Below are 18,646 nucleotides of genomic sequence, written 5' to 3'. Positions count from 1 at the left end.
TGCAAATTCTGACGTTCGACCCATATGCCCATGCGGCTCCCAACAGCCAACATGGCCGCTGCCAGGTCGTCAATGTTTGGATGCTGCATTTTACGCCAGCATTTTCTCAAAATATGTCGAAATCCCATTAAATTTTCAGCCCAAAAAGGAATTAAGATGTAGAAAGTGTTGTTAAGAAAATTAGCAGACTGCAATTCAATTATGCGTTTCACAAAAAATGTTGGGCTAAACTGCTAGGATCATTTGCCCATTGCCGACTTCCGTCGAGGATTTTCGCTTTTGGTTATTGACCAACACGTACTAAGAAGAAATTTTGCTCAACTAGCAAAAAAACAATTTTGACCGATACCAAAAAAAACCGACATCCTCCCGCTTCCACCACGACCATCCAGCCTCCATACCGGCGTGAACGGGGAAAAAAGATGGGGTCGGTGACAACTATCACTTTAAAACATTCACTAACCACTAAAAACACTAAGTCCATTCAGTTGAAACCGATTTCAAAAATTTTGGGACGATTACAAGGGATTCTGTAGGGAGCGAACGGAGGTTAAACCGCCGCGTACAACGCTCCACCACAGATAGGGATGTTGCGATACCATTAAAGTATCGATACCTACTCATTTCAATAGTACTCAAATCCTTTTTGGATGCTATTCAAATAAATGCTCCTAAAGTATAGACAAAGTGCTCATTCTTTCATCGCAAGTCTAGTAATTGCAGAAAGTTGCGCCTCCCAAATATATTATTACGAAAATATAACCAAGAAATTTAAAAACTAGTATAAAACAAGTCAATAAACAATTAGCTCTAAATGTAACAGAATTAACATTACCAAACGCTAAAGAGTGTCGTTTATTGTCCCAAAATTTCAAAAAAAAAATTTGCTAGGAAAAATTGCATGGTGCCTACTGCAAAAAATACTAAAAGTACGTGTAGAAATTGCATTGTGTCTACCGGGCTTTAAATGCTAGTATCAATTCACACAATAATTTACCTATATTTTATTGCCATCTGGATTCAATTGAAATAACCAAAAATTACTTTTCCAGAAATGCTCAGAATTTTTTAAAAGTGTAAGCTCACATGAAACATTCTAAAAGGAAAATTGTCTTATTAAGAAATATTTTTCCAGATGCACACCCCAGCCCTGTTTTGTAGACAAGATTGTGGTTTATGCCACAACTACGACTTCACAGTTCACAGAAGATATAGTTGGAGAATGAACACAACGTAAAAATATAAATGAATAAATACATGAATTATTTATATTTATTGAAAAGAATAAAGTACATTGTTGCTTATAAACACAATAAGAAATTAAATATATATATATATATATATATATATATATATATATATATATATATATATATATATATATATATATATATATATATATATTTTTTTTTTTATTTGCACAGTGGCGTCCGATATAACATGTTTCAGTGTTTCTCTTTTCATGGAATTTTTACATTACTTGATTTGAGAGGATCACCACAATTTAAAAATTGCAAAAAAGAAGATGTAAGCAATAAAAAAAATGTTCATTTATAATAATTCGAAACAAAATTTAAATCACTTTACTTGTTGACAATATGTTAGTGTGCCTTAAGTTCTTTTTAAAAACTGGTGACTGCTGGTTATTCTGTTCCAGGCTTCTCTATAACTTGTAATGTTGTTTTCACTACCACTGAAGATTAAAGATCTGCTGGTGTCTGCTCTAGGAAAGAAATTATTTTGACTTGTTGGAAATAAAGCCGAAAAACATCCCCCTATCAACAAAAATTTCTCATATGTTCAAGATGGAAAATTTTCAGTCATAAATTATGCAGGAAAAATATAAATATTTTAGATAGAAAAAAAAGTTGCTAACATACTAATAAATTTTATCAGTCGGGTTAGAAAAAAAAGGGACCATTTGGCACTATAAGTATAGGCTGGCCGTTAAGTACCATCGCCAAACAGAATGACCAGAAAACAAGTAACCCGATTTACAATTGACCACAATATCCACTTAAAAGACACTGCACTGCCTACTTTATCAAGTGTTTACCACCTCTCCTATTACTTAAAGCGAGTGATATGGATGCTCTTCTAAAGCTATCAGCCTTCCTGGCAACTCCATTTTTGACAAGGAATGTTATCCATTGTTTCCTTACAATTTCATGTTTTGGTAAACTAAAAAATAAAATGTAAATTGAATGACACTACATGGATATGTGGTTAATACATCAAAACTAGGAAACAGACATATGTGTAAGTCTACAAAAAAAATGGGATAGAGAACATGGATCAATCTAATAGCTTGTCCAAAAACATTATCTCTTCTTTCCAAGTTGTGCATATAATATTTTGATAACTCAAGTTGTCCCGAATCCAACAAGCAGATTTATAAAATCAGTATTTATTGATAGAACTATTTCAATTTAATCAGTGTCAAATTATGTGTGTATGTACCGCAGGATCCACCTACCTCCCTAAGGAGGTAGGTGCCCTACAAATAAAGTACCCCATAATTTTGAATAATTGCCCAGAATTCCTGTTAATTCTCAAAAATTTCCTGTAATCCCTTCAGACTTTGCAAAAATATCATGCAGATTGATCATTTAAATTCCTCCTGCTGCAATTGCAACTGAACTGATTCTGGTAATTCCCCACTTTCTGAGGTAATAATTTCTGTAATTTTTGACCAACCAAAAGGCAATTTTATTTTCACTACGCGTGATGACAAATGAAAACTTTCCCACAGTGAGTTTTACAAGGATTTGTAATTATCCAGGAGTTCTTATAAAACTTGCGGCTTAATTGTATTCTTATATTTCCTGTAATTCTTGTACACTAAAACATATTAACCAAACATTTTCCTGTGTAGCTATTTAACCCTGTAGTTTGTTAAATCACTCGGGGTTGTCTAAGATCCTATTAGGTCCTCATAGTTGCTGCACTTGTAATTTCGTTTGTCAGTGAACGTCCTGTAGAAACCACTTTTAAATCTTTTTAAATTTTACATAAGGCAACACTTACCCGTATATAGGCACATTCTTTTCCTTACATTTTTGACCACAAACACAACACAAAACACGAAAAAGGTACAGAGACTATCATAACCACCAAAAATGTCAACAACGGCACAGACTGTTAGTATTCTCTGGTAATAGCAATATCTAGCTCGGCGTTGCCAATTATGTTAGACTCCTGCGGCGCATCACTTTTTACCGTAGTAGGACTACTGTAGTATGTAATAGCTATATGGTATATATACTCCTAAACTAACCAAATTTACAATTTCATAAATTCCAGTTTTGCAGCTTTTGCTGTTTAATAAATAACCTTTTTTTCTGATTTGAACAAACGAATCCAACCAATATCGCCTATTCATCATGTACTTTGTAGAATTTTTCGAGCATCAAAAATTATTAGTACTTAGAACAGATAAAACAATTTCGTCTTTCACCAATTCGATATCTTTATTGTAAATGTTGGGCAAAACTCCTACGATTACTCCCCGATTGAAAGTCGATATTTATCACCTTTTTGACAATACAATTTACCACGGTCAAAAATTTGAAATTTCTACTCAACCAGAATACTGAATTTAAACTTATCAAAACTAACGTTTCCTATTTTATGTTATTATAGAAGAAAACAAGAATTGTATGCGATTTGACTTTAAACCGAAACTAATCTTAGTATTGGATTTTGACGGCTCTCGACAGCATCCGTTGTAATCGTCCCACAAAGTTTTGCTATCGGTTCCAAAAGTGCACTGTTTGTTTTCTAAGTGTTTTGTGAAGGTTTTTAAGTTGTAGTCGTTGTCGGTCCCGCTGTTTTTTCAGTCCACGCCGGATGGACCCGAATGGTCCTTTGATGTGGCGTTGGCCGCGGGGGAGACCGTTTTTTGCTATTGGTCAAAGATTTTTTTTAACTTCTATCCATTCATTGTCTATCCGTTACCCTTGGAGGGTGATGGATTCGTCCAATCCCTTTTAAGTAAGGCATCCTTCCGGGTTATACAGAAAAGTCACCATTCACCGAGAAAATGTCCGAATGATCCCAGCATGTTTAATACAAGTAAAAGAAGAAGAACCTTAGTATTCTGTTATTTTAAAGAGCACAATGATCAGGTTATTTTCGATGAAATGAATTCTAGTAAAAGTGTCAATAAAGTACAAACCCGGCGTAAGCCCTTAAGTGATATATCGAATTTCATAGCAAAAACTATAGAAAATAAAGATAAGCATAGTAAGAAAGGGAAATGTAAGCAAAGGTTTGGCAATAAAAATAGGTTAACTACTAAGTTTGGGGATTCCGCCCCAGGTTTTGTTCTCAAGCAATTGCAAGTTTCTCTGAATAGAGTACCGGAAATATCACAAAATAAAGCGCCTTTTATTTCCAAAGAACTAAAAGTTAATATTAATCGGCTACTAGGTACATACGAAATTAATGATACACAACCAGATCTACATATTTCAAAGTTTAAAGGGAAGGGCAGCACAAGAAAAGAGCTGGCTGGTATCACAGGTGCCTCGGAATCGATCGCGGTGCCAAAGGGAACCAACAAAAAGAAAAAGCGAACCATAAATGTTACAAGAAAAAAAACATTGGAAGCAGTTAGAACTAAATGCATAGTTCCACCACAGTTTTCTAAAAGCACTGTAAAATCTGAATGTGATGATGTAGTTTTTTCAGTCTCTGTTGACCCTGAAGATAGTGACAATGAAGTGATTTTCAATTTTAGTGGTGATAGTTTTGAAAAAGTTAAAGCGAATATCTCCATTGTCATACCAGATTCAAATAACACTGATGAAGATCAAGAGGTACAAGAAACGGTAAAAAATTTATCAGAATTGGTCGATGTTCCTGTAAGGATAAATAAAATTTTCAGAAAATTACCTCGAAAGAGTTATGCTGAGGAAACACATAACTCTAAATCTGAGTCACTTACAGAACCCATTAGAAATGCCTTACCAGTTTATAGACAAATGTTACCTGAAACTGAAAAACTGACCAATGATGAATATGAATTCAATGATTTTAGTCCAGACACAAGGATTGGAAAAAGGAGAAAACCTAAGAGATCTTCTTATTTTTTTGAAAAAGAAATTCATGAAGTGGTAAAGAATTTAGAAAAAAAGGATTTGTTGCAAAAGCGTAAGGCTCAAAGGGAAGTAATACGTAAAATAACTAAACAGAAGAAATGTATTGCCAAAAATGAAAAAAGTTATGATGGCAAAATGAAGAAGCTTATCACAAATCTTGTCCAGAAAGTGAAAAATCAAGAAAAACATAAAGAGTTCAAAATAACTTCTGAAGATAGAGATCAAGCTGTAGGTCAGAAAATAATTACTACGGCTAAAGTTCATTATACAGGTAACAATAAAGAAACTCATTCAAGGTGTGAAAATAGGCATCTCATTTTAGGATCAAGGCAAGAGACAAAGGAAAATGGAAATTCTGGACAGCGTGTTAGTGGTTTAATTTTTTCACCTTGTAATAAAAATGATGTCAATTCAACTCATGACGTGGATATTTCTGATCATAATGATGCACATGAAGAAGAGGATATAGGAAGTTGTTTTGGATTTGATAAAGACTGTCAGATTACCACTGAAAGGTGTCCTCAAAATAAAGTAAATATTATCAGTAATGTAATAGTAAATTCAAGAAAATCTACAGACTCCTCAGGAAGTTTTAGTAATCAACCAATAGCCAATAGTACAATGTTACCAGAACATTGTGTGAAACAACCTGGAAGTCCTTGGAGATTTGATTTGAATGTAAAAGTAAATCCCCATTTTCTGAGAATAAAACAAAATGCATTACCTCAACTACAACAAGATATCATTATCAACCATTCTCTAGCTAAAGAATTTGAACAATCTTGTGCTAAGACACCAAATAAAGGCCCCAAAGCTTTAAGCAATTCACCCATTCAGCAAAGTATACTTAATTATATTGAAAATAACTTAGACAAGGAAAATACTCCTTTAAAAAACAGTTTATATGACTATAATCAATTTGTCAGCCCAATTAAAAATCAAACCAAACCAATTGAAAGACGCCAAGCCTATAAAAAAAATATATTAACAACTAAAAATGATAACCTTATGAATTTAAAAGGAAGTGACTCTGAAGATATTACCAACATAACATATTTTGGATTTAATGAAACTGCAGATGAAGTTTTAAATGAGGAAAGCACATCCAAAGATCCTTCTGCAAAGCCGAGCAGATTTGATATGTCAGCAATAAAAAAATATCCACCAAAGAAGAAAAAATTAATGAAAAACGATATAATTAAAGATGCAGCGGTTTTGTCTAAAAACTTGGAAGAAATTCCACAGGAGCATATCGAAGACTCCAATAATTATGAGGTGCATCTATTTGAAGATCCCGAAGAAATTCTTGATAGCATGGTAGGTTTTCAAATTCAAATTTTAATGCCTTTTATTTCTGAAATTGTCATTTTTAGCCGCCGGAAATTGGAAAGCGACAAAAAAGAAAAAGAATTGATTCAGAAACCAATGATGAAAGAAAAGAGCAAAAGCGTCATAGAAAGACAAAATTTGAGGTACGTAAATATTTGTCACTGTGCGTGAGTACTATGCTATAGATGTACATACTTATAGATAGAACAAGAAAATTGGATTGAAACATTCAACAAAGAAATTGAGGAAACAGAAAAATGCCAGTTGGAATATGACTGACTGGCCAGCCATTATCTTAATAGCGCCAGTGTGTATATGTAGTTCTTGCTTTATGTAAATTTCATGTTTTTTTTTTAATATGTATTTTTTTATATTTTTATAGATATGAAGAATGATCATTTCCTGCTTTATTTGTAGTTTAATAATATGTATTTATTTTTTTTACTATGTGTACATGTACATGTAAATTATTATACCCTTAATTTTTTGGTAATTTAATAAACAAACGAACCAAAATATTATGTTAATTTAAGAAAGGCTAAATTGGAATTTAAAATCCGCTTTGTTATTAAGCACACAATTATTTATAAATTACTTTAAATTCCGTCAATTTTATGGGTATACTTAACGTGATTGCACTTGCCATTATTTTACCTCTTTTTAGCACAAACTTTGTCAGTCTCCTAATTAGTAATATAGCAATCATAGATATGCACTAAATTTAGTTATACTTTTCAAGAATTCTTTCTTTTTACAATATGTTTTGTCGTAAAACACAAAGTTCAAATGCTTATAACGCCACCTGTATTGGAAACTTGAAATCCTATAAAATTAGAATCAGAAAATTTCAAAACTGCTTTATGGATATATATCCCTTCAATGTTCACAGTCAAACAGTTTTGCGTATATTGTTTCTTTTGTTTCCACAACTGATTCGCATGATGACTACAAATTTAGACAGCGCGCGTCCAATAAGAACATGTCAACCCTTTGGTTGCCTCTTCGAGTGATTTAATATTGTTTTCTTCGCGTGAACATCTGGAGCTTAACATGTGTCTTTTCTTGGCTTATAGGGGGTATTCTATTTTTATAAGGTCAATGTTCATGTTAAAAATAAATAGTGATTATATTAATCTATTTCCATCTACCAAATGTGGACGTCGGTCGTTTAATATAAACACTATTTTCATTTTCTATTATTGCTTGCCATGGACAGTGTGGCTATTAGAAACTGTTCTTCCATGTATTGCGCAGGCACCCGAAACAGATCGCTTTAAGAATGCTTGAACCGAAACCTGATAAATTATTGTAAATTCTAACGAACATTTCATTTAAAAATGCGAAGTGGAGGGAATTCTAATCTCCCCCTGTAATTAAGTTAAATTAATAGTACTAAAATTAAAACACAGCATCAAAATGTTAAGTACTTGAACGCATGAAACTTGTTTCCAGTTCGCTAAGCGTGGTATTAATGCCATCTCGCTACCTCTTACCATACTGGCAGAAATCAGTTGACACTAGTTATACTAATTATTCTCTCCTGATTCAGCGTTCTCGATTCCAACTAATTTTAGGTATTATTTTACAAGTCACCACACTGTATTAACAGAGGTACAAACATCAAATCAATAATGGAGGGAATTTACATGTACTCTTGCATTATATCAAAGAAAAAAAGTAGGCCCACATTAACAGTGTAATCCGGTCTGTCCAAATCATAGTACGCCAAAAGCGAACAAAGATCTAAATGAGTCATCGTCAAAAATGTCCTTGGGCTGTACTCAAACCACGGTGAAATAATTTACCTTCGGCTTCGTTTCGGTCGTAATCGATGATTTTCGGCTCTGCGATTTCTTTTATTGGTCCAACATATTCTGGTTGGTCCAAAGAATATTTTTAGTTCTGACATCACACATCAGTCGGTGGTTCTAGGAAAGGGTATCCCTAAGGTGGTGACTCATCCAGGTCGTGTTTTTATCCGAGTTCAACGTGTTTGGGAAAGTGTTGGGAATCGAACAAGTGTGCGCAATCTGTCATACCCTGTTTTCTGGTTTGTTTGCACTTGTCGAAAATTGAAAACGCGTCGGATTTTAAGCAGCTGTTTTTCCTCAAAGCTGACCTTGTGATAAGAAGAATTAATTCACTTTATGACGATCATGAAGATGGAATTAAGCGACGGAATGTCGAATCATTCGGATTTTTCGAATGATAGTCAAAGCTCTCAGGTTTCTTCGGGGGAATTTAAGATAGAAAGCGGTTTATTGTTGACACCTACAACGGTAAGTTTTTGATCTTGTTCTAACAGGTGATTAAAATATTTTGTCCAAAGTTTTGCATCGTCATGTAAGATACACTGTGTTTTCCTTACAAAATAAATATCTATCAATATTTTTTCCAATTGCTTCCTATTAGTATCAACTACGTCGTTACTTCCCAGGTTAAGTTATATATTATTTGAACTACTTATATTATGGAACTACCTAGGTATTCGCTAACTAAAAAAAGTGCTTTTGCCATTAGAACGAAACCTCAACCATATCATATCAAATATATAATATTTAAAGATTTAGAAAAACAAAAAGCAAAGAATCATATTAAAATTCTATGGTTCTTTGTCACCTTGTATTGAATTTTGCGAACGATTATGTACATTTCCGTATTTTTTATAATTTCAAAGACCGGCAAACTAAAGCAAACTTAGTCATTTTCGTCCTAAACAATATATCCTTAAAACGAAATTTTGGAAAATTCTTTTATTTTTTCTAGAGTTTATTTCAATTTTAAAATATTAACTATTATTATTACACATTGCCGTTGACCTTTCCTCCTTTGAATTCAAATTTTTTCAACAATTTTTTGTATACTACGGTAGTTTTTTTTAAATTTTTTTTTCTTTTCTAAATTCCTGTGCTGTATTCCTGCTTTATACTCTGCCTGTCGCAGCGTATAGACTAAGGGAGATGGATTACCACAATATACTTACCAATAATATACGTAAAAAATTAGTTACGAATCAGGACATGAACTAACCTAAGCATGGATGCTGTGGATGCTGCGAGCAGTGCAAGCAAGGCTTTACCCAACGTACCTCGTTCTCTCTTATTTTCTAATTCCACTTGACATTTTTTAATCTTGAAAATGCTATGTCTGTTTTACAGAGCAAAATAGAGCCACCGCAAGTTTTCATTAACATTTTTAATTATCTTATCGTGCCCAGGTTAAGGCAATATTACCGTACGTTACGTAATATTACCGTAACTTTTTTGGATAATAATGATATATGAAAATAAATCAAAAATCAAAAATGTATATAGTGCATACATATCCTTAATGTTAATCATCAGACTTCCCTAATATATATTTCCGACTTTTTTATTAATAGCTTTAGTAAGTCAACTGATATTGAGTAAGATCGGGGTATCCCAATACAATTTGAAAATCGCTGCACTCTGCGGTCTCCTATAGTTTTATCCCATAGACGTGAAAATGTACTCTACTTTGCCGCGAATAAAATATTCACCCCTTATTTAAGCCCTATCCAACTATAATATCGATCTTCGTATGTTGCTCGGGGGAAAACCATATCAGCGGGAATAAAACTCGACAAAGAGGGTGGTTGGCTCCGACCTTAATGTACGAGGGTGGTCAGTCAGTGGAACTTTGTTGTCATTATATAAAATGGCAAATTCGGTAAAGCAATGCCATGATAGGCGGGCGAGGATAAAAAATGAAATCAAAAGTAGTTCGAAACATGGTTCACTAGGCAATTCAAATTTCCAGCTCTATAGGCGATATAGAGTGGATTTTAATGTCGAACAGGCAATTAGAAACTTTTTAAACTTCCGAGTAGTTTTGAAGAAAAACGAAAAATTAATTTCTTTTTTTGGTTGCCCAAAACCATATGCGATACGATGACGCTTGGAAATTAGTTTTGGTTAGTCTTTTAATCCATCATTGTCAATTTTATTTTTTTTTATTGGCCTTTTACACAAAAAATAGCGGTTTGTGTTCCGATTACGTTGATAAGTTCTTATATTTTGCGTTCTTGAAGGTACAAATATTTTTCAAAATTTTGATATTACAGGGACGGACAGAAACAGCACGAAAACGACTCAAAAAAAATCTTAAAAGTGGAGTTTTTTATAATATTGTACAAGTTATCAGTTGTCTACGAAATTATTATTTTTTCAATTTACGTAATAGAATAGAAACCTAAGAATATTTTTTTGACAAGATTTTTTGATGTTACGCAAATTTCCCTCTAATGTCCATTTTTACAATTCCGTATTATATTCTAATTATTGAAAATAAACTTGGATTTCGAGCATACGAACTTACGCCCAATTTTTGAAATGTTGTTGTTTGAAAATATTGCTTTGAAGTCAGTAAGGTTAGATCAGAATATCATTAGGAAAAATGCATCTAACCACGGAAAATGAATACTTTATTTTATGTCGTTTATGTTTTTTTTGTTATGATGTTGCAGTGAAATGACACATACGAAAAATTATTTGTATTTTATATCAGCATTTTATTGCAAAAGTCTTTTTGTCATGTTTTCGCGAAATACAATCCGCAGTGCTTTGTTCGAACCCAAATCTGCAGCTGAAGTCTAATTTTATGTATTGCGACTTCACGATTTGAACTTGTGAGTTTTTAATCGTAAAATATTTGTCTAGCACGCATTGGACATATTTGATGCATTATTTACTTTTCTTTTCCTAATCACTTGGATGACTCAATCCCTTTTTCCGATCAAACTTTATGTTTTATTAATTACTCCACAATAAACTGATAAAATGCCGGATGAAACGGCGGGTGGGTTTTCCATCATACTATAACACCCGCTCAACAAATTTAAATTTGGAGGCAACGCAGTCTGATAAAATTGTAATTGATGTGTGTTGGGTTCTTCTGTTCGAATGTTTGATGCACGTTTAGTCACTCTAAGGCTCTTGGTCCTGTTTAAAGGCATATAGGGTGTTGTTGAAGTAACATTATTGGACTCCATCCTGTTCCGTATTTTGTTCGATGGAATGCGAATAAAAAAAACAACTTCAGTCAATACTAACACTTTTATACTGGTACTGGTATTAAGGCATTCTGTGTAAGACGTATCCTACAGAATGTCCAACGATTTCAGGCATAGAATGCAGGTGTATTCATCAGAAAATCAGTCCGCTGGGTGTTTTGCTTGAAAAAAAAGAAAGAAACTAGAACTAACTTAACTAAACTTCTGGATTCCCCTTCGATTTTAGATATTTTATAATTGGTTCGCCTGTTTTGAGGAAATTACCTTTTGGGGAGTGTGGGTTAGTATTTGCTCCTTTTATCGTTTCTTATAAGTAAGACTTTGCCCGAGACAAACTAGGTTTAGCAGAGAATATAACTTACCGTCTATAAAGAAAGGGGAAGGGGAATTAATATTAAACAAATTAACTCCATTTTAGCCGCCATAATAGCCGCCATAAGCATGTATATAATGTGATTTATTTCATAAAATTTCTGATAGGTTTGGCATTCTATGTAATGCTTAATTCCGGCTTTCAAACTTTGCCGGTAACATATAGATTTGGTAGAGGGTTATAATTGTTTTCTTTACCAACTGCATTGACTCGAATCCACTTTAATTAGTAACGTGGAGAAGAAGTCGAATAAATAGGTTGGATGAGAGATAAGATTTTCTAGTTCCAAATTAATATCACTTGGTCAGCTGCCCTATAAGTTCACCAGATCCCATAACACAATTATTCCAGATAGCACAGTTGCACAGGACAGTAAGCAATTGTTAAAAACTAAATTTTGTTTTTTAATATTTTAATTTTAATGTTATAAACTAAAATCTAATTGCTTCAGCAATCATCGGTGCTAGATATAGCAATATACAACACAATCTTACAAATACACAAGGCCAGTTTGGTCGGTGGTCACGAAACTCATAAACAAAAACAAATAGTATGTATTTTTATCCTTATTACGGAGCGCTCCGTAGTCTTAGTTTTAATCTACCCATTCCACATACACAAAATTACAATACTTTTGCGTATTTTTTTTTGTACATAGCCAGTGAAAGAAAAAATAGTATCTATCCTGGTACGGAAGGTTTATTTTGTGTTTATACGCGTAAAATTGCAACTGTTGGATAGGTGGCAAAGGTTGGATAGGCGGATTTGTAGTTTTGATTGATTAAACGAAATGGGGTAAATTCAGATAGAAGTAATAGAATGGGCTATTAAATTAGATAGTAGATAAGTAATAAGACCACTGCAATCAGATTTTCATATAAGGGCTTATAACCAAACAGACCTTGTCTTCACACTATTTTCTTTTTAATTTCACATCTAGGGATTTGATCATTGCGCATTAAGTTCTCATTTTAAATCATATTTCTGCACCTACTGATGAATTTTTAACATTTTTTAAATAGTTTTTTAATTATTTGGCAACACGATCAAAACGTTTCCAAACTGTTAGGTGTCAAATTCACGAAACTTAAGGATTTTGATTTGTAGGGGCCCATAAAACAATCCTGTTTGGAAAATGACAATTGTAAGTCTGTAAAAATTTGGAAAAGTATCCAATCTCAATTTTAATTTGCTGATTCCTGTTTTTGAAGTAAAAATAACCTGACCTCTCATATATTTTCTTTGCAATGTCAGCGTACTTTAAAAAAGCTAATATTCTCGAAAGTGTCCTGAAAAATATACCAGAACATCATCTTCTGTTATTTTCTTGATTTGTTCTTTCTCGAGTCAAATTTTAAACAACTTATACAGTTGTATCACTCGCGAGACTTATATGGTACAGTAATTCAAGTGGTCTGTTGGAGTTGGTTAGGCCATCCGTTGATCTACTGAAACAAACATTCATGCTACTATAACAGCTTTAGGCACTTTGAATTATTCTATACAGATTTAACCATTATGGCAGTAAATTGTTGTAAAATAAACAGTTCGACCAAACAAGGTTTTTTAAGAGGATATAAAAGTATATTGTCCAGCAAGTTTTATCAACTACACTTTAGTTACGAGCGAGTGTTAATTAAACGAATGCTTGAAGAATTTTATAAACATGTTGCATCGAGTGTTGCATATTGTTACTTCTTCTGCGACCTTTAGTACAGCACGGACGGAGTGGCTTATGACGGGACCATTAGAACTGATAAACATCAAAATGCGGCGCATAATTGGATATTTTAAAATTTGGAGCAGAAAAAAAAAGTCCTAATTCTTGAAATGCTTACAAGCTGGCAGTATACTGAAATGCATTTTTCTCCCTTGATATAAGTATTTCATTAAAGTTTTCCTCCCCTTAATAACGGTCCATTTGATCACCTCGTCGTGCGACAAAATGCTGACACGGCCGCTCTGGCACTTGTTCGTCAATGTTGCCTATAGTCGTGCCCGTAAGGGTCATTGGTCAATGCGGTATTTGAACCCACTTGGCCACACTGATGGTCCTTGTAATCATGTAGTACCACCATATTTGTTAATTCGGTGGCTGCCGCTTTAATTGCCGACCGCATGGCATCTCGGATTCTTTTATGAGCTTTAATGGCTTGCAGCAATTAAAATGATAACCGGCGTCAATAAGTTGTTTTCGGAATGCATTGTCGTATTTCTCCAAAAAATTCCTCGATAAGCACAATACTTTAAGGAAGCCCGTCGAGAACAATCGCGTCTCGATAGAAAATATTAATAATTATTTTATTTTTATGTTTTATGCTGCGCTGGGTGTCACGGCAGGTTTTTTCCATTAGTGACGCAATTATAGTCACATTAATAAAGTTTTTCTGATAGAAACTGCTATTCAGTTGATACAATCCATATTGCGGGTCTGGGGTCGGTGGCATGTTTTCGAGGGAATTATAATCTCGATTTCTGTTTTTTTTTTTAATCGAGTTTTTGCATTTTGTATATAGTGGTGGTAAAAGGAACCATAGCTTATTTCTGGAACGATTTAACATAACAAATACCATTGACTACATTACATAAAATAGTTCTTTCATTCGGTCAACAATACTTGCTAAAACATCAAATAAATTTAAGAGTACTTTTTTGTGGCAGATTGTTTAAAAAATATCATTTTTGTACAAAATATTATTAATATTAATATTATTAATAATATTCTTCAATTTCTCTCATCATCTCGGACCCACCCACACTGTGTCTTATTTTGTTCGCGACTGAGAGGTATGTCCGTAAAAATCGCATGCGATATAGATTTTTACGTAGAATTCGTGTCGTGTTTAAAAAAAGAGTTTTTTTTAATAGAACACCTTATATCTTATAGGAAAATTTGATTACGCTTGGTATGAGCTTTTCAAAAATGTATAATAGTATTTATTGTTAAATTTTAATAAAATATTAAATATTTGTATAAATTAAATTAATTAATTAAATTAATTTTCTCTAACACCGCTAAAACACCCACCGACACCGCGCACAGCCTTAAAATGGAACAATACTAATTTTTATCGTAAAAAAATGTTATAAATATTGATGCCTAGCCCCTTCTGTAAAATACCCAATTATACACCGATCTAGGATGCGGGAAGCGTCATTTTACCACGTGAGTTTCTTATCCCACGGATCCGAGCCCCTTCGGAGATTTTCGGGATATTACCACATGGGTTTGGGAGCAATCGGATGTTTTCGTAGATTTTACCGCACGGCGTCAATTTTGACGTTTTGTCAAGTGTGGCGGTCACGCCAGTGAATATATTCGTGTTGTTTTGCAAAAATGTACCCAAAAACTAACAGTCGTAGAAAAAGTATAATATGTGACACGTTTGGTAAACTTTTTAAGTCACTCGTTTATTAAAAAAAAATAATTTTTTTGAGGTCATTTATACAAATAACCCCATACTGTTATATATAAGCAGAATCAAATTGGCCTATATATGATGTTCCATAAAAAAAAACATTTTTTTTCAAAAAGACGACACCATTTAGAAAAAAACCGACTACGGCACTGAATTTTGCGTAAAATTCTATATCTGATGCACTTTTCACCTTTTTGACATTTCATAGAAGACCCGAGATACGAGAGATGCCCCAAAAAACACCTTGTATTTTTAAAACTAAGCAAGTCATGAAAATTTTGTTAACGTCATCTTTCGTTTCACAAAAAAACGCAAAACGCAAGGCTCTATCTTCACTAACGGACAAACCCCTTAGTGGAACACAGTGTTTATATTCCCGGAGATTTGTAAAGATGTTGTTATTAACCTACTAATTTTGACGGAAAATTACAGCGTTCTTTTGTCAAAATAGCCTGTTTCTAATGCATTTCTTAAAGTTTCTTCTCCCGGAATTTTATAGTGGTTTTTGGCTATAAGTACTCCAAAATCATCTGTTACAAAAATAGAAAATATTACATACTTGTATAGAGGAAGAAAGAAACAAGGATTACCATGTTGTTAATGTCCAATTAGTCCCATTTGACAGAACTTCAATCTCTTAAGTCTACTTAGGAATAAATAAATATGGTAACTAGAAACTTTTTTTCTATGTGTGTTCCTTCATACGTTTAGTTGATAGGTAATGGCTACCAGATATTTCGATAATTGCTTGGTTTTATGTTTCAGTTGGCGCCAACTGTCAAAAATAAAAATAACTTCGCTAAAATTCCAGTTATATTTGAGCCGAACAAACGTGGTTTGCTGTTTTTGTGCGGATCTTGTCGCGTCGATGCAGTACCTAATTCCTTGCCAAAATGATTCTCGGTATTATGCACATTCGATTGCCAAAGTTATTGCCTTGCTGTCCGGAAATACTTCCTTACCAGAGTGATGTAGTTCTAGAGACAGAAATTTTTGTTAACAAATTTTTTCCATCACTGGAGATATTTTGAGGAACCATTGACAAATTAATAAGGCGTAATAGCGTCTTCTTAAAATTTTATCATAACTACATTTTCTTTTTTCGACTAGGAATAAAATATCCCTCGTTTTTCCTAGACTATTTAGATAGTATTTCGCAACGTTTTTAGAAAACAGGTCATTTTGTTACATTTAATTTTTTAGAGGAATTTGCAATGTTCTATTACTATATAAAAAAGCTCTCTTTAGCAGCATCACTAATTAGACATACCACAGATAAAATTGTTTGTCTGAGCCTTCTTCAAGGCTAACAATCCCCCGAGTCGTTTAGTGTAGTTACACCCGTTTATTAAAAAAAGCTTTGAATCACTTTATTTTGCTATATACTTCAAAAAGTATCAAACAAAAGTAATTAGAATAAAACTGAACTTTAGAAGTATAGATTTTTTTGTTTTACTACATGGATTTAAGTGAACAATAACTTCAAAAACTTTAGATGGCTGCGACCTCCGTTGTCGGCCATCTTAGAAATCAGAAAATATTTTCCACAGTTTTCTTTTGTCCACTTTACACAGTACAGTTACAGTTCAGTACTTTGCACACTTATTTGGCCACCTTGTATACTTAATGCATTTTTAAAACTAGTGCTTAATCCCCAGTTTTTCTTTCAGAAAAAAAAATTCAAAAATTTTTAAAAAACATTTGATAAAATTTGATTACACCTACTTTCTACCGTTTAAATGTGGACACGCACTTTTACTTCTCTGCTAAATTTGAGGTTGATATCTGCAAATTTAGGACAGTTAACACATTTCTCATTTAGCACGGAATATTGGGAACACCCTGTACAATAGGTGATAACCTTAAATACAAAAGTTTTTGCTGTATATACGGGCTATGTCGCAATCTAAAAGAAAGTGAGATCTGAATCATAACCAATTTTCAATAATAGCGGCGCACCCTGTATATTTTTGAAAAATTGTATCTTCTGCGTCTTCTGGTTCAACAATGTTTTTGGTTTCGTAAACGGTTTTTGAGAAATGATGTTTTTTGTAGACTTTTGCACACGCGATTTTTATTTTTTTTTTTGAATACTTCCCGACCCCAATAGGTTCAATAGGTTCCGACACGGGGCAAAGCTGCATATATGTGGCAAATCTGAAGTCGATTGCTTCAAATTTCAGGCACTTATCGGGTTTCATAGCAATGTCCAAAAAACAGTCGAAAATCGCAAAAAAAAGATGGATACCGGCCTCGGATTGAGGCCATTTCTTACAAGCTTATGTATCTTATGGTTAAAAAGGGGGCCAATTTCAATTTTGTAGCTCCAACGGTTCGAAAAAAAAGTTTTTTTCGACGGTGATCATTTATGCACCAACGGCGATCCCATAGGACCTACCGTTACCGAGATATAAATTTTTTATACTAGCGTAGATACTGTCGAAAAATTCGATTTCATTCAACTGTAAGAAAAATTGTTGCAAATGGGATAGTCAAGAGGAAAGTGGCGTATAATCTCCGTCGCTTATAAAATGATTAGTTTTTTAACCCTAGAAGAACTGCATAAAAAAGTACTGACAGACTTTTCTGAAGAAGAAAATGGATTTTCATTTCACACAATTAGTAAACGTCAAATGCTAATGGAATCTCAAAGAATTTCGCAATGGAGGGTGGATTATTTAAATGCAATCGAAAAATTTCGCGAGCAAAATAGGCTAATAGTGTATTTAGACAAAACGTGGTTCGACACTCACGACACAGTAAAAAAAGGATGGTGTGATAACAGTAACAAGTGTGTACTAGACGTGCCGCCTTCATATAAAAAAAACGCATAATAATTTTTTGGTGCTGGGTCCAAAAATGGTTGGGTAGAAGATGTCTTATTTTTGTCAAAGATTCAAGTTTGGATTACCATGAAAACATGACCGCGGAAATATTTGAGGACTGGTTTGAAAATAAACAGTTGAGAAAACTATCGCCAAATACTGTTATTGTGTTGGAGCATGCCTTAATAAAGACTACAAAATCAATTCGATAGCACAACAAAACGGACGTGAAATCTTGGGATTACCCCCGTATCATTGTATCTTTAACTCGATTGAGATGATTTGAATGATGAGTTGAAAGCGCATATAGGAAGAAATAACACTGCACGAAAATTTAGTGATAGTACCATAAACGTAATTCGGCAACACGTAGCTAAAATATCAGTACAAAGCTGGTCTAACTGTGAAAACCGAGTAATAAAAGAAATATTGATCATTAAACGAGGTGACGACAGTAGCGATAGTGACGATTTTTTAAGTAACATACTTTATTATACTTTCTTATATTTAATATTTTGTATATTAGTAACGATACTATGCAGACATGTAATGAAATAGAACTTACT

At 33.4% G+C, this 18,646-nt stretch overlaps 2 protein-coding genes and 1 long non-coding RNA gene across 6 annotated transcripts in view; 2 read left to right on the top strand and 1 right to left on the bottom strand.

The window, feature by feature from the left end:
• Positions 1-1,429: 1,429 nt before the first annotated feature.
• LOC132703131 (uncharacterized) lies at positions 1,430-3,133 on the bottom strand. The gene is made up of 3 exons (XR_009619030.1): positions 3,028-3,133; positions 2,234-2,975; positions 1,430-2,181 (listed from the first exon to the last, which is right to left on the bottom strand). It is a non-coding gene; the product is annotated as an uncharacterized LOC132703131 (long non-coding RNA).
• Positions 3,134-4,121: 988 nt separating this feature from the next.
• LOC132699134 (uncharacterized) lies at positions 4,122-6,958 on the top strand. 4 transcript variants are annotated; one of them, XM_060665678.1, is made up of 4 exons: positions 4,122-4,431; positions 4,486-6,419; positions 6,476-6,574; positions 6,633-6,958. In XM_060665678.1, exons 1-4 carry the CDS (start codon positions 4,143-4,145, stop codon positions 6,708-6,710), a joined length of 2,400 nt encoding a protein of 799 aa, XP_060521661.1. In that variant the 5' UTR covers positions 4,122-4,142; the 3' UTR covers positions 6,711-6,958. The 4 variants fall into 4 exon arrangements, with proteins under 4 accessions (XP_060521661.1, XP_060521652.1, XP_060521643.1 ...); XM_060665669.1 differs by having other exon boundaries at positions 4,122-5,373; positions 5,425-6,419; XM_060665687.1 differs by lacking the exon at positions 4,122-4,431 and having other exon boundaries at positions 4,672-4,832; positions 4,889-6,419.
• A 1,384-nt stretch (positions 6,959-8,342) lies between these two features.
• The window catches only part of LOC132703773 (transcription factor kayak), a 44,230-nt gene continuing 33,926 nt past the window's right edge, over positions 8,343-18,646 (top strand). Inside the window, exon 1 of the mRNA XM_060673234.1 lies at positions 8,343-8,710. Coding sequence (XP_060529217.1) covers positions 8,579-8,710 — 132 coding nt within the window. The 5' untranslated portion in view covers positions 8,343-8,578. The remainder of the gene's footprint in view (positions 8,711-18,646) is intronic.

The sequence above is a fragment of the Cylas formicarius genome, unplaced genomic scaffold, assembly GCF_029955315.1.
Source record: "Cylas formicarius isolate icCylForm1 unplaced genomic scaffold, icCylForm1.1 PGA_scaffold_10__41_contigs__length_53128322, whole genome shotgun sequence".
Classification (NCBI taxonomy): Eukaryota; Metazoa; Arthropoda; class Insecta; order Coleoptera; family Brentidae; genus Cylas; species Cylas formicarius.
This window is presented reverse-complemented; position numbering and strand designations above follow the sequence as displayed.